The following is a 16,908-nucleotide window of genomic DNA, read 5'->3' as shown; positions in this document are numbered from 1 at the left end:
TTAAGGCAGAGGGAAGCGGCAAGAGTTTTTTTTTATGGCTTTAGTGCTGAATGTATAGTTTGGAATCATTTAAAGTTTCTCAAGCTATAAATACATTGAAATAGAGGTAGAAAGAACATAAAACTTTGTAAAATCAAAAAACATATATAACGTCAATCTTATGATTCAAATTTTTGGCAATTTGGGAAGGACCTTTTCACATAGTCAAAAGAAAAACTAAATAACTAAATTATGTCGTTATATATTAGAAGAACTGGCATTGGTCGGCATCTTCTGTGAGTTGTAGATTGTAGTTTTCTTCTTTTTCTGTCTTTGTGCACAGCGAAGGCAAACAAGAGGAACACCAGCGTTGTTATCTGTTAACAACTTGCTAGCAGGTAGTTGACTTAGTTTAAAATGTTGAGGCAAGATTATTTTATAAGGTGTTCTGTTATTGATTTGGTTGTTTGTGTTGCATGAAAACAGAAATATTGATTGTGAAATTGAATAGGACCTGAAATGAAAAGAAAGACAAACAAAAAAAAAACAAAGACAACATTAAAATGTTGAACCTACGGAAATGTATTATGGTTTAGAGAACATAGTCTATATTTTGCCTTTGTCAGGAAGACTTTTACAAATGCTAGGACACAGGAATGTTTTCCACTGTGTTGCATCATCTTTCTTTTACCAACATGTTTTCTGAGTTGAGGAGATGTTACTGCTGTTATTTTTATGAAAAGCAGTTTTTCTATTCTTGCTTTTCCCTGCTCATCATTTGGCAGCTTCTTTATGATTGTTTTATACGTTTTGACATATTTGGACTTCATGTAGGCCACTTAAAACTTTAGAAAGATGGCACAGTGTTTTGTTCAATATAACACTTGGCACTGTCTTTTAGAAATACAGACTTTTCCACAAAGCTAAGTTTTCTGAATAGAAGCATGTTTGCACAACACTTATATCACCATTGGTGTTTGGAAGCTGAGGATTACCCACACCATGTGTGCTAAGCATCCCCACTGGTGCCAAATGGCCCATCTTCTCCTTAGCCTACAGCTCAGGGTGGGCAGCTCCGGTCCTCCAGGGCCATAGTTGCCTACCTCTGGCGCCCAGGATCCATGTACCAGTATTCAAGTGCAAAATCTTGATTTTGATCTATTTTAAACTTGTGTCCAGAAAAGAAGGCAGCATTTTTCGATGTTTGTGAACACTTGTTTATTACTTGACAATGGTTTTCAGAAGCATTCCCTGAGACAATGCAGGGATTCATACATGTTATGTCTGTTAGTGATTTAAAAATGCTTGAGGGGTTAAAAATTTGGGATTTTCTAAATACTTCAATGACTTATATGGCAAACCTTTCTCCATTATTACTCCTCAGAGTAAAAACAAGAATGGAGAAATTTGTGGTCAGTTAAACAAATTAATTTTGAGGTTTTCACTTAAAACTTTTCTAAATTCTCATTTATAATAATAAAAAAAAAAAAGTACAATAGATGTGTTGTCTTTATACTTTTTTCATTCAAATATGTCATTCAAATTATCTGAAGATCATTACATTCTGCCTGAATTAAATGTTTTTAAAGATACTTTTCCAGAAAGTATGCAAGTTTTCCTCAGTTTTTCAAAGTAAGCATACTGAGACAGTTTACAAATGTAACAGCATAGCCAACTTTCCAAAATATTCTGCAGTAGCAGGTAATTAGCTCATTTGAGTATACAAACACTTTCCAACTTTACCATTTCCCCATATGGCTGTATTTAAATGTAGAGCTAAAGGTCACAGTACTCACTGCATTGCGGATAACTTTCAAGGATGGAATAAATAAATACTGACATTTAGCGACATGACGTTTAAACATGAGCATTCAGAGCTACATTCCAAGCAGACACCGCCACCCTCCACTGCCAGATCTTTTAAAGGCGCACATAATGATGTTTTTCAGTCCCCGGCGGTCTCCTCCAGTGTCCAGGCTGCAATAATGTCGGCACAGGCACAGGACATGTTTAGAGTAGTACTAGGAGGTAAAACTGAGAAAAGTAAAGTTCAGTCAGAGTTTTTGTAGTTGCTGAACAGATTGTAGAGAACTCTGAGGGTTGACTTGAGGTTCAGGTTGACTACATCTGAAAAGCAAGAAAAGGAAAGCAGAAACTATTAGTCTGCCAAGTCTACTAGTATTGAACTGAGCTGCTTTTCGGTGAAAATGCAGGCCTTTGATGTGCACAAAAACATATAACTGGCAGAAAAATTGGCTCAATAGAGCAAGGAAGCACAAAATATGAAGGTTGTTCTTCCATAAAGTCATATTTTATCATCTAAAAAGGTCTTATAGGCAAATGCTTTAGTACAGTTTCTCTTTAAGCCAGTTATTTGTCATTTTGGAAAAGTAAAAAAAAAAAAAATTGTAATATTACCAAATAATCATTATATGATATGTTACTTCTTACTGAGAGGTGCAAAGTATGTGTCTCTGTCTTACCATTGTGCTCTACATAAAATATTGTCTGCAATGTGAAATGTATCACGATTAGCTTAAAGTTAAGTGAAGCCAGACAATAGCTGCAAAAATCATTTCAGCATTTTTTTACAGGTAACTTATGAAACTATGCACACCTAAACACACCTATGTTAGTCAGAGGAGCTATGATTTATTTTCTTATAAATTTGAAAATAATTATTTTGAAAAAAAAAATAAAATTGAGTGTTTGGGTTAATGCGACAGAGAAACCATTTTACATTATGTTAATAATTTGCTGCAGGCTGTACTTGTTTTTGTTTGTTGCTGAACATACATATAAAATTTCAAAAGGTATTAAATCTGAATCATTGAGAAAAAATTTAAAAAAAAAAGTAACATAAGGGATATAAAATTTGGAGAAGGCAACACTGCTTTTTCAAGACAACATATAAGAAATATAAGAAAAATATTTAAGTACAGTAAATTTAACTGAATATTTTGACACAACTTAAAGACTCAAGTGTAGTCAACTAATCCATGACACTACTGGTGTCACTAGCAAACCTAATTTTGGTCTTTACGTATCATCTATCATGACAACAAATAAAAAAATAAAGATAAAAACAGTGAAACATTGTTAGCTGTGTACAGCTACAGCTTGAACTTAGGACAAGGTTTCCACCTACTGGACGGTTATTAGTACAGCTACTACAAATGTTAAAGACTTTTTTTCAAATTAACCTGGTGTCCTGTTAAATTTAGTCAGATTGTCACGCCTTACTTGAGTTTGTAATGATGAAATAAAACAGGAAATACCTTCTGGTCGGGCTTTTGGTTTCTTCAGGCCTCCATCCTGCATCAGCTCAAAGGCAAATGCAACATTATGCACCTGAGAGGGAATAAAAACATTTGATCCTTCCCTGCAGTGATGTTTTTCCCCAAAATTGTTTAGTTTGACATATTTTATTATAAAAAAGAAATCACCTTCTGCTCAAAGCTCTCAGGGGTAAGGAAGAAGTTGTACAATGGGACAAAGTAGTCTTCCAGCAGTCCCATCAGTAAAATCAAGTACACGCCATCAGCAAACTGGACACATACACACATGCACACAGACATTCACAAACAGAGAATAAATATCCAAAAACTACACATAGGTAGCTGTCAGATAATATGACTACAGCAATACCTCACAAGAGACTATTTGATTTGACCATTAGAAACTTTGGGCTCTTTTGCAGATAGAAACAGGAAGAAAAATACATTTAATGAAAATAATAACTTCATGACTGTGCAGTGTCAGTAATACAGTGATATGGCAGATGTTACTTGAATCTCTTACCTGAGATTCCAGCTCAGTAACCTCCAGGTTCAGCTTGTTCAGGTGTTTGTTCACAAAAGTGATGAGTGACTGGTAAAAGGATCAGCCATGAATTGTTGTTATAATGAAACACTAAAAACTGACATTTTAAAACATCAAATTTCAAAATAATGAACAAAGAAGTGGGCTTATTTTACCGTTTTCACCACATTGAGCTTGTCAGGTGCATGATCCAGCAAAGTGTCAAATGCATCCCTTTCTAGTGGAGAAGAGATCATATTGTTTTTTTTTGTTTGGTTTTTTTCCCCATGTCAAGATTTTTTATGACAAGTCATCTGACTTGCTAAATGGACTTGTGAATTGGAGTTTTTATAGTATTTTAGATTAGCACTATTTAACTTTCTGATCTTAAAAATCTGTTTCTGACTTATTTTCCCATTCATTATATACATCCCTGGACTTGAAACCATCATGGCTGCATTCTTTAAAAATGCATTTTACAGTTTTTTCTGGGACACAGCATTAAATTACAGCAATATTTTGTTTTGTGGCATCTCACGACAGAAACTGGATATCAGTTCTGGCTGTTTTGATGTGCAGCATTATACATCTACATTTAGTGAGTTATGTCCACTACCTTTTTTTTTTTCTTTAATGAAGCCTTTTCATCAAAGATATATCAGTAATTTTACCACAAAAATACAGATTGGTAGCTTGGACTTACCAAATCTCCCCATCATCATTCTGAAAGTAACAAAAATATAGAAAAAAGGCCATTTTAAAGTAATGCCTGCCAGATTCTTTGGCTTTCTGTTATTATTTTCAACATTTGACATGTTTCATATTTCACAATACAATGCTGAAAGATATACAACTGTGGCAGCTCTTACTCTGTGGTGCTTGTCAGCTCCTTGGTTACTACAGCAGTCTGCAGGATTCCTTCCCGTTTCTGCAGAGGCAAAAATACCAACAATTCAGCCGTGACATAATAGCAAAACATAGTATTGCTGATGTGATTATATGAAAGTCACGTAGGCAATTAGGTCATTAACAAAAAACAGATGATGACAGATGTACTTTTTAAAAAAATATTTTTAAATACATGCTGATGCTGTATTTGTATCACATAAAACCTTATTTCCAGAGTGTTTATTGATATTTATTGATTTGATCATCATTTTAAAGGCTGTTCTCAGTATTTAATTGATATATGAAAGTCAACTGTGTCTGTCTAATGTTGACATGTAATTCACCTTTTATTACTGTCTACCATAAGAACCAGCATTTTTAATCACAAAAATGGGTATACAAATACTTGCTTTTGAAAATATCTTTAAAATGTGTAACATCGTTCCACAAGTTGGCAGAACACTTTACCTTGACTACCACCACCTGTACAGAGACGTGCTCAGGAAGTCTGATGGGCGCCATGAAGTGCATTGCCAGAGCCACCAGCAGGTAAACTATAGAAACCAGGTTTTTTGAATGGATTGCTGTGAAGACAAAAATAACAGAGCTGTCAGCTCCATCACACGGATGGTCGGTTTGGCTCAGAATATTTTTGTTTGGTAGACAAAACTAACATGAGAATTTAATACTTGCTATTTGGGACAAATTAAGAAAGTTATTCAGTTAGCCACTTTAATTCAATTCAGCTTTATTTGAACGGTGTAAAGTCACGACAATGTCTTCTTAAGGCCCTTTAAAAACACAGCCCAATTTATTTTAATCTAATTTAAACCAATCCATTATATAATCCACAATTGTCCAATTTGCACTTGTTTTCATAAAAGCCAGTTCTTAAAAACAAATGCCTAGTTAAGAAAACCCAGCAGATTGCATCAAATCTTATTTTGATTCAACATCTAGGTTTTATAACTTTGTAACTTCTGGCAAAGTCATCTTTCTAACTTTTCTTTGCATCTGATAATTCTTCTCCTCCCACGAGTCCTCCACAACATTGCTGGAATACGGTGGTTTGTTAATGAATAACTAAACTCAGAGGAAAACTCACAGTCCACACTCCATTCAATGGTCCAGCCGTGAGGTCTCAGCAGATCATTGACAGCTTCCAAAACAGTTTGAAGCTTCTGCTTCTGGCCAATCTCTGACTGGGTCACTTCCGCCACATTTAACTTCCTGCCAGACAACTTCTCTGTCACCAACATGAGAGAGAAAAGTAATGAAATTAGGTGTGGTCAAAAGCATTACAAAATAATGGACAATTACGAGGAGAATTATTCAAAGCTGGATTTCATGATTCTGTGTTGCAAAATTTTACAATACTGCACAGATACAAGTAAATATACTTTTTCTCTGATAATGGAGGCTTGCGTCACAAGTGTGGTTCTTAAGAAAATTATTATTAATCATACAGCGTCTTCAAAAGAAGAAATAAATCTCAATGAAGTTATAAGTACTGCCTCAAAAAGAAATGGAAATAAGTAAATAAATGCAGAAAAACTCCAACCAACGACACTTTTGTTCATGCCAGTGTTAGTGTGGAAAATTATAGACATCAGTCTTGTAAGAAACTTGTGAACATAGACAAGAATAAAAAATTATACAAGGAAACTGTGATTTATTAAGTAAATTAAACAAAAGAATTTGGGACTCATAGTTTAAGAGCGTGGGTTTAAATATTATTGAAAGAAAAAAAAAGAAAATGTACCAAGCAGCAGCACGAATGCAACAAAAGACTGATTATATAACTTGTGAGAACGACGAAGGAGTGTGAAAGCTAAAAAACAGGCATCAAGAGAAAGCAACAAATCCCACATAACCTGACAAAAGGGCTTTCTTATGCGCTTATTAACTCCTACTCTTGACACATTTTGAAACATATGTCATAAAATGTGGAAAAAAATTGTTCTCAAAAGCATTTACGGCAGAACAAATATCAAAGTAAAAAACTTTTGAACCATCATTTAGACTCATTGCCAGGAAAATTAGAAACATGTGCCCAATTTCATGATATGTACTAATTATAATAGAGTATACAGTACAGTGTCCGTACACTTCTAATGAGCTTGAAAGTCAATAATTGATATAAGTGCCTTTTTTCTTTATTCTGCTCAGTCTGCTCAACAACGACATTTCCAGCAAGGCATGAACTTAATAAGCAGTTACTAAGCAGCCCACTTATTTACATAAGCTAACCATGGCCATAGTTTTTTTTTCCTTCTACACTTTTCTGTTCATTTGAAGGTATACTGTGTTAGACATCTAGTGGTAAAGATGGATATAGAAATTACTTCAAATGTCAAGTGCAGTTGTGAATGAATAATGGCCATTAGTGGTCAAAATTCTTCCACACATGAACACGTTTTCATCTGTGAGTGGATCCAGTACTTCTGATGCAGTAATGACTGCTCTACAGGTAGGTACTTAAAAAAATTGTGTACATGTGTTCTGTTTTCCTCTATGCTCTTTTTAAACCGTTACTCACACCAGAGCTCTACCACCTATTGAAAATAGCAGCTACTGCAGTTCAGAGGATTTTTACTTCACAGTTATTTTTCAATTTAGAGATACCACAGTAAAAAAAATGTGTCATAGGCAGCTTGCATGTATATGGACCACAGACTGTATATAAAAGATGAACACATCCCCCTTGATGTCACCCATAGGTTTCTGAAAAGCTAAAGTTGCCATCCAAAAATGGGCAAAGAGTTGGAGCTGAAAGGGTGGCTGTGAGCATAGGGTGGGTGATAAACATCTATCAAACTCCAACCTGCATGTAACTAAAAGCTAACTGAGATAACCTGAAGTTAACCAGCTAACGAAGGTAGGGATGGCTAAAGTTCAGTTACGGTGTTAGCTTGCTAAAAACTATGGTTGTGCAAAACTCTGCCTTTTTGCTATTGCATATCAGGTACCTGTCAATCAAAAAGACATGCCCCCAATTCAGCTGAATTTTACTTTACTACTTTATGGAAATCTGCTCCCTTTTGGAGCCAACCCGTTAGCGGATGAGGGGGAAACTGCTATTTTTACCGCTTCCGCATAAGCTTTACTTTGAACCCCCAGAGGTTGCTGCCTGATATGGACCCACAGCAAATAAATTTAAATGGCTCATTCTAGGCAAATAACAGTTATCTTAGTGATAAGATATCAATAAAAGCTGTTTTTAATATTTTTATTTGACCTTAGATTATAATTAAAAAACTCCACCTTTAACTTTTTCTCTTCATTCAGGCACATTTTGTTCAGGCACTAGCTTGTGAATACCTTGTACACTAAATTAAACATTCAAATAATGGATGGATGACACATCATTAGAATTATGTTCATGCGGAATATACTGATTCCCTTTATACTACATATGATTGGAGGTCCAATTCTTTTCAAAGATACTGCTCCCTTAGCACCTCCATAATAGATCTTAAATTATTACCAAAGGTTCCATTTTAGCCCACTTTAGCAGCTCTGAATGGTTTGTGTGTTGGAAAGCATTTGTTCTATTCAGTATTGTTGCCCTTATGTCATACATCTCTGTTACAAACATTATTACTGTTTAACATCTTAATTAAATCTTTACAAGTGAACAATTAAACATTTAAAAACAAATACCTATATATGTAAAGGAGCAACGTGATTGCAAGTGATCCAATTCTGCCCTGATGCCAGTGAGTTGGCATATTTTTTTCTGATTAGATAGTGCAGCTTGTAGTTCTAGTTGCACAATGTTGATCTTTAATGACTTGTATGCCAGAGAATAAGTTATTTTAAATGGCCAATTAGGATAACAAAAATCCTGTCACTTGTCAAACTGCAATGTGGAACATTACAAGCTACATCTTCAAAAATGTGAGTAGTCCTCACCAAATAACTTTTGGAGTACTTGTCCATCATAACAGTCCTCCTCTAAGTCTTTAACAATGATCCTCTCCTCCTCCAACTCGCTGTTGATCCAGTCAATCAGAACCTACAAATAAACCCATAATCAAGTCTTGTATTTTCAACAGCTCTGAAGAAATATTCTGAAGAAAACATGTGCCGGACTACCTTCAAGAGATCTTTAAATTTAGGATTTTCCCGTGATGTTGGATTCAGCATGATCCTTTCAGCATTTTCTTCTGTGGAAAAATAATGAAAAGACAACATTCATGAGAGGAGATTTGTACTTTCACCATTTATTTTTCATGTTTTGATATGAATTCCCCAAATTATCAGTGTATTCACAAGATCTAAGCAGATCTTTTTTAAAGAAAGAAATGATTCACATGGTTACTGAAGACAAAGGCGTCTCCCCCCCACCCACTTTCATTTCCTGCTGCTACACTGTCAAAGTTCCCATCAGTCAATATGAGTTTACACATTCATTTTCATATCCTTTGTGACATGACTAATCGCTCATATGATGTTTCCAGAAATTAAAGGTGCTGTAGTCACCATCAGCTGCAACATCCAATGAGAATTTAACACTTGCTGTTATTATTTAGGCCAAATACTGAGAAAGTGATGTCTTCTGGCTTCGAATCAAGTGTTCTTTATATGTATTGATGCGTAATGTGCACCTACCCAGCAGCGTATCCTCTGGATGGATGTCTGTCCCTGATGGCAGCAGAGGTGCATTGATGGCATTTTTCCCCTCTTCGTGTAGATCACTCACTAATGAGAGAGCGACAGTACATCAAAAACGTTATCTTTTGTCTGCATATCAAAGAAAAATGAACAAATCCCATTATAAATTTAAAGAGAAGCAGGTGAGAGCTTTGGAATTGAGAAAATAAAGCGAAAAGAAAGGAAATGCATGTCTGCATCACTGGTATGCATTAGTGGGCAAGTACCATAAAACTTCTGTGATGTCTCACACACCTTAAGGGATTTTACCACCATCCTCTTCTGTTTTATGTCTGTACCAAGGGGACAAAGTGGCATTTAATGATCTCTGAATCTCATTTGCATGTTGCTGGCATTTAACGTTTTACTCAGTTCCTCCACTTCAGCAACAATTTTTAAGCACTTGTTCTTATTTTGATAGTATGAAACAGAGATTCAACACCAGTATGATAAAGAGAATTTAAATTCATGGTTTTAGTGCCGTTCCATCAATGTGTTCTTTACCACTTCTTTACAAAGTCCAGAAAAGTGCAACACTGGACACTGTTATCTAGTGTTTATTTTGATTTTTAACTTGAGCTGCTGCCAGATGTGTCACACGTTTGCCACTTCCCCACTTTTTCTTGCTCACTTCCTTTCTATTACAGATAGCATTGAGCAGCTGTATCCACCAACAGCCAAATATTTCACTCACTTTTTGGGAAAGCAAATGCAGTTAAAACAGTAGCAGTCAAATGTCTGGACACACTTTCTCATTGGATTTGATTGAAAAATGTGTCCTAACGCAACCGGTACTGTGTGGTTAGTGTCGGAATTTAGCTGCTGTTAGATCTTTAAATTGGATGTTAAAGGACATGAAACTTTAAAAATAAAATAAAAAAATAAAAAAACTCTAAGGCAAACACTTTCAGTGGAGTTTCAAAATGAATACATTTCAGCTGACATGCTTTTCAATGCTGATTGAAGTAGCACTCCTGGGATTTGGAGGCTTTTTACCCCTAATGGCCAAAAAGCTTTTATCTTCTCCTGCATTTCAGTTCGTACAACTTGCAACAGGCTGAACCCCAATCAATACTCTCAAATCTGTCATTTCATTGACTTGGTTGACTATAACATTTTCAAGGACAGGCAAGGAGAAGGTTTGCATGCTGAAAGCACAGAAAGAAAGACCATTCAGTTGTACATAAATGAAAGCAAGTCTAGAGGAATATGTTTATGGTGAAACCACAACAAAAATGCATCTTCAAAGCCAGAACGAGGGCCCTAAACAGATATACTATCTGATTTAGCCCCGAATCTCACTACAGATCAGCAGTTAGCTTTGTAATTACAGAACAGACTTACTGCCTTTCACCATAATTGTCCTGCTTCCTGCCTGTGTGACCATCTTACTGCATTATTGCTACTTTGGACTGCTGGACACAGTGTTGGCGCCTGAGCAGTCATATTATTAAACATAACTCATTTACTACAGCAGAATCATGACAAATGTTATTTGGAAACAAATAAAAGTGTCTCACTAACTTCTCTTAACAACTAACAAAATGTATTGCTGGATTTTAACACATGAAGGTAACAGGTCCCACTTCTCAATTTCCCTTTCCAAGTTCCTCACAGCTCAACATTAAAGTCATATTACCTTGTTTCTTCTTCTTAGTCCCACACAGCAGCCCCGCCATGTTGTGACCAATAAAACACTGGATTATCCCTGACAGCAGCAAGCGATGGAAGAAAATGTAGGAGTCTACATATATTTAGTGTAAGTGTGTGTGTGTGAGTGAGGGAATTGCAGTCAGTGCAGCTAAGCAGTATAGCAGGGGCGTCATCACGTGTTTATTTCTGTCACAACCCTCCACCCCACCTCTGCGGTCCAGTTACCAGAGAAGCTGAGGGAGGTGTGTGTGTTCGTGTGTGTGTGGAGGAGATAGAAAGGAGGAGTCATACTGGATGTAAAGGTGTCAAAGCGTCCCAATACAGCAGTTCCTTCTTGGAAGTGGACACGGAGCTGATGTCAGTGACTGAATGCAGGTATTGTGATAATATTAATATTCACTTGCAGGTTGTATAATGCATTCAGCATGGCATATTTTATTATATAATCACAACAATTATGCCTGACTTTAAATGTTTGCTGCTTGTTTAATAGCAATACATGACAGAGTGGCTCAGTTTCAGGGAATATGTCGACCCTCTCCGTGAGCAGATGAATGGGGCCTTTAATATGTTGTTTGCAGCAGATAATCAATAAAGCAAGTCTATGTTCTTCTTAACCAAATTACAGTAACTTAATACCGACGAAGTTTGCAGTCAAGAACAATTTATCTTCTGGCAGTCTCATTGCGCAAAGTCATAAAAGAGGCTCCACTGTTGAATTGCAAACAGTAAAATTAAGAGACACAATTTAGCCAAAACAGTAGGGGTATAGTGTGAGATTTCATTAACTTCAGAGTTATTCTAAGTAAAGTTAATCAGCGTCATAAAACACAGCATTAAGCAGATTGAAATCGACCTCCTCTAGTTGGGGCGTTGGTTAACTGAGGCACAGAGGAAGGATATAAATAATGCGGCAGTATGGAGAAGACTGACTGGAACTTAAATATAGCCGTGGTTATTTACACCGATGCCAGCATCACTAAGTAACAGCAGTCATCAGGGGTTGACAGTGTTTGTAATCCACAGGGGGTCCTCAGCATTTACCATGACGTCTGAAGTTAAAACAACCCATGGTTATTTAATATTATGCACTTAACCCTATTTCTGTAACTGATTCTTTCATTTTTCTCTTCTGTTAGAAATCTTTTTGTTGTGCAATTTGTGATATCGGTAAGCCCAAAGCCAAAGGGTTTTTCAAACTGGACAAAACCAAACAATCTGCCAGGAATCCAATATTCCAACATATATACTCGAAAAAGAAATTAGCTGTTCAACTTTGTAACCACTAAGTACATTTTAAAGTGGAACTATTATGTGCATTTCAGGATAATTTATTTTTATTTCTGAGACCAGAAGGGCTGGGATTGATCGAGTTATTGTCACAAATCGCTTTATTTACTTCAGACCGACCCATAGGCTGTCAGATCAGCCTGTGGGCAAAACGAGTGGATTGAGACTCTTCTGCATTAAGCCCCGCCTCCCACCACTGCACTACATCGGGAGCGCGCACTGCAACTGCTTTTGCCGTCATTGTAACATCTCATAAACAGAAGGATTAGGCTAATATGAACTCAATTAAAAAAAAATAAATACAATGTTAACACACAGCATACAGCCCTACATGTTGGAACCTGAATCAGACCCTGAAAACGAAGTGGAAAACAGCAACCCACAGCAACGAATGCAGCAGGATGTCTCTCTTTGGTAAACTCACCAGCCATTGTTGGAAATAACTTTATCCGACGTTTTCCACCCACCTGATGTATTTGTACACGCCCCTGTTAACCAGTAGAAGGTAACCAATCACCGAACCTTATCCCCCGGGACGTCACAAGGATTTCGAAGTAGAAAAAACTCTCTTTAAAACGACGCGATTTTCATTGCCATGGAAACCGAACGGAGAGCGTGCTGGAACTCAAACTCAAACTTGCGTTTAGGTGATAAAAAAACTGTGTCGTTCACATGTCTGATGAGGATTCAACACTGTAGAGCGCTCAGAAAACTCAAAATACCATAATAGCATCCCTTTAAACTTTTCCACTCCATCCCAAAAAAAAGTAATTTTACTTCATATTTAGTTATTCTTGTTGTTTTCTTTACTGTAATACACTCACAGGGACAATAAGTTAATAAAGAGTTTAATCTGCATTACTCCCTTTCTCTTGCATAGTCTGCTTAGTTTTGTCGTTGTTTGCATATTTTAATAGTAAGTCAAAGATTAATTGACCTACAGCAAATATAGCACAATGTGTTAACAAGAAAAAAATTATGCCAAAACTATAAATATATTAAAAAAGATACTGAATGAGATATACTGTTAAAAAAAAAATTTTTTTTCACCTTCCAGTAAACTATAATAAATGACATGTTGGACATAATGTCACAATTGTACTAATAATCTAAAATTGGCTACCTTACCAGTCTATTTATGCTGTAGCTCATAAATAAACAGTTTATATTTCCATTAAGATGCTTTGCAATATTAAAATGATCACTATAAGGAGCAACAGATGCAAAACAACAGTGTAATTTTGCTTGAGCTCCTCTGAATATTTGTCTCAAGCAATGTTAATAAAGTAAAGGAAACCTTTTAAAAATATGCACAAGAAACTGAAACCTGCTGCATATTGGTGAAATAAATAAAATGAGTACAAAATAGCGATGCAGTTTGACACCTTGGCTGGAAAAACAGATGACTTACTTTTCCATCCAACAGCAGTCTGTATTTCAGCTATATCTTGTTTTGTCAGTGTTGCCACCCTGTTAAAATGATCAGGATGTGGCAATCCACTCATCCTCTTATTCCTTTTCCAACAAACCATCATTGCTACTCTGCTGACAAAGACACTGCAGCCTTGTCAGAGAAATGCAGACTTCCTTTTAGTTTATCAGGGTTTACATAGGAGTCATTCACTGTACTCAATGAACCCAACTATTCAACTGTAGGAGTCTGGATGGTGCAAGTGGCTCATCAAATAGTAAAATGTTCCATCCCATTTTGATTCAATAAGGGGAAGACAGGCTTAAATGCTAAGCCACAAGTCTATCATTAATTGTGATTACTCAGCAAAAGTGAAGCAACTTTTCCCGGGGTAACTCATCTAGCTAGGCGTTTCCTTAAAAGAGTATAAGGTGCCACACCCAAAAGTAACAGACCACAAAGCAAACTTTCACAGTCAGCATGAACTACTGTCCATTTGTGACACTGATTTCTAGGATCCCCTCCTACTAAACCAGTGTTTCTCAATTCCGGTCCTCAGGACCCGCTGCATGTTGCAGGACATACCTGGATGAAATAAAAGGCTTGTTAACAGGCTGCAAAAACTTGATTAGGAAGTTCAATAATCCGGTTTTGGAGGAGGAACGTGTCTAAAACATGCAGGGCAGGGGGGGCAGACCTGACCTGAGCATAACTGAAGTTTGACCACACAGGGGCACTGCGCTCTCACAATCTGCAGGAGCCCCTGACTGTGACTCACCACAGTCTGTCTGCACTGTTAAAGTCATCCTGTTGAGGCCTGACATGTTCCAAAGTGAAGCTGCGGGCTTTGTTGAGGAGTGAGAGGTCTATAAACAAAACAAAAATCCCATTTTTCATGGATTGACAAGACTCATCAAAGCACAGATTTTGCACACTCTCAAATCTACAACAGGTCTTCTTATCAACTTTATGAAGAAGGAAAGTAAACTTTGTAAAGCCTGCTACCTGTAAGACTGATCAGCAGTAAAATCCAAATCACTACAGAAGCAAAACAAAATTAAAATCTAAACATGGAAGCAATCATAATACAATTGAGAAACAGAACTCCACCTCTGAGTTATCATCTGATTAACCCCATCCTCTTCCATTTCCCAAAGAAAAGCTTAAATGTCACCTGGTTCAACTCTGCTGGGAAAGTATCATATAGGTCTAAACTTTGTTTGGTTGCACCACAAGCATCTTTTAATGGTTGTCTCGTTGGTTTAAGAGCTTTAAAACTGTTCAAATTCCTTTTAAACGTGTGGTAAACATCAACATTTGGAAGAGAGAGGGAGATCAAATTTCAGGAGACTCCTTAACATTAAAAATGTCTGACCTCCAACCGGTGGCCCTCCTCTAATGGAAATTACAAACACATGGCTATGGGAGGAAACACACAACACACACATACTCTGAGGTGCCAAACCTTGCAGCTGTCCCTTTCACCAGACAGTGTGACTGACCTGTGGGGGGGCAGAAAATAGTTCATTCTAAGAAACAAAACGTTAAAGAGTGGGGTTGGTGTCCAAAACAAAGTAAGCACAGTAATCTTCTTACACCTTTATCTTTATAAACTCGCATTCCTACCACAGTTCACTGAGTGTATGATCTATTTATATTAACTTAGCTCATGTCTAATGCCAGGAGGGCTGCTGTGAAGTCTTTGTCCGCCCTTCATTGGAAAACAGAGTATTTCATTCTCATCAGAAAGAGTTTTAAATGTATGAAAACCATAATAAACTTTCTCTTCATTCATTTATGATCCTAGTGTTAGGTCATTTAATAATATGGCCCATCTCAAAACAATAGGGGAGGAAAATCCAAGTTTTTATAGCTGACTACTAAATAAAAAGTCATAAACCATATGTACCGCCGATTAATAAGATCCTTTTTATGTCCCGAGGAAAGAACATAACAACGCATCTTGTGATTGCAGCACCATGGACAGAAACACAACAGGACAAAGTAACAATAGAGGCCTTTCATCAAGTAAAATAAAAACGACATCCTCTCCCACATATCTCACCTTCCTTAGACTTTTTCTTCCGTACCAGAGTTCCCCCTAATTTTCCGAGAAACGACTCGTCCTTTTTCATTTTTCCGGATTGAAGGGTCGCAGATGCGCTCGGGGTGAAAGACATGTTTGAAAGGTCGCTGCTCGCTGTCTGTTCATCAGCTCACTCCTCCCTGTGCTGCATTCAGGGACGGGACGACCGTCCAATCACAGTAAAAAAAAAATAAAAATAAAAAACCACACACAGGCGCACCGAAGGTTTCAAGAGGTAGCAGTGTTTGCTCATCTACACCACATGAATGATTCACGTGTGAGTGAAGGCTTCATGTGCTGCCGGTGGGCCACAGCGCCACCCAGAGGCAATACGATGAACACAATGTTGCAGGCTAATGACTGCACCAAAAACTGCTACAAAAAGTCCAATTTCACCAAAGCAACAAAAAAAGACCCCTCAAAACACGATTAGCCACCATGAAGAATCAAAAGATTATTATAAGCATTTGTAGGAGACAAAAAACAAGACAGCAACTGAAGGCAACACAACCAAAGCGAAACAAAATGTCACGCAGATAGAAAACATTTGTAAACACTGAAGTAGGAAACATAACTTCTATGAACTCTCAAGTGGACATACTGAGTCACCAGATATAGCTAATTATAGTGGTAGAAAATGACCAAAAAGACATGCAAAAAGTTAATATTTGCAACATATTCTATTAGAGACATTTAAACAACTTGTCTGCATAGTTTGAGATTGTTTTGTCTCTTTCAGTCTTTGTTTTCCATATGTACATGGAAATAAACACTGCCATTCATTTGTGATGATGTTGTTAATCCTTCACTTACATTTGCCTCAAAGATGTGTTTTAAACTCAATCTCTTATAAGCATGGCAACAAAAAGTTTGGTTATAGAAATATTTAGTATTCAGTTATCAGCTAAAATGACCAATACACTGGTCATGGTCAACATTTCCACATCATGCCATTCTCTCACCTCTACCATCATTCTCACGTCGCTGTGGCACATCACCACTTATCAAGCTTCGTTGCACATACCACATGTGGTGATTCTTGACCAGACCAATAAGCTGTTCAATAAACCTATTCGTGAATTTCTGTGTCCCCAGCTGTTACAACCATTACAAATAAAGATGTTGCGGAGTTGAGAATGACATT

At 36.8% G+C, this 16,908-nt stretch overlaps 1 protein-coding gene across 2 annotated transcripts; it reads right to left on the bottom strand.

Annotated features, from left to right (window-relative positions):
* Positions 1 to 1,181: 1,181 nt before the first annotated feature.
* Positions 1,182 to 16,304, bottom strand: parvb (parvin, beta). Of its 2 annotated transcripts, none has more exons than XM_079258864.1 (13): positions 15,744 to 16,304; positions 9,283 to 9,372; positions 8,767 to 8,837; positions 8,584 to 8,686; positions 5,774 to 5,914; positions 5,137 to 5,252; positions 4,650 to 4,708; positions 4,484 to 4,503; positions 3,957 to 4,018; positions 3,781 to 3,849; positions 3,426 to 3,527; positions 3,258 to 3,330; positions 1,182 to 2,106 (listed from the first exon to the last, which is right to left on the bottom strand). In XM_079258864.1, the coding sequence occupies exons 1-13, from the start codon at positions 15,856 to 15,858 to the stop codon at positions 2,030 to 2,032; spliced, it is 1,098 nt and encodes a 365-aa protein (XP_079114990.1). In that variant the 5' UTR covers positions 15,859 to 16,304; the 3' UTR covers positions 1,182 to 2,029. The 2 variants fall into 2 exon arrangements, with proteins under 2 accessions (XP_079114990.1, XP_079114991.1); XM_079258865.1 differs by lacking the exon at positions 15,744 to 16,304 and adding an exon at positions 10,964 to 11,127.
* Positions 16,305 to 16,908: the final 604 nt, after the last annotated feature.

This window comes from Telmatherina bonti (genome assembly GCF_933228915.1).
Source record: "Telmatherina bonti genome assembly, chromosome: 2".
Classification (NCBI taxonomy): domain Eukaryota; kingdom Metazoa; phylum Chordata; class Actinopteri; order Atheriniformes; family Telmatherinidae; genus Telmatherina; species Telmatherina bonti.
This window is presented reverse-complemented; position numbering and strand designations above follow the sequence as displayed.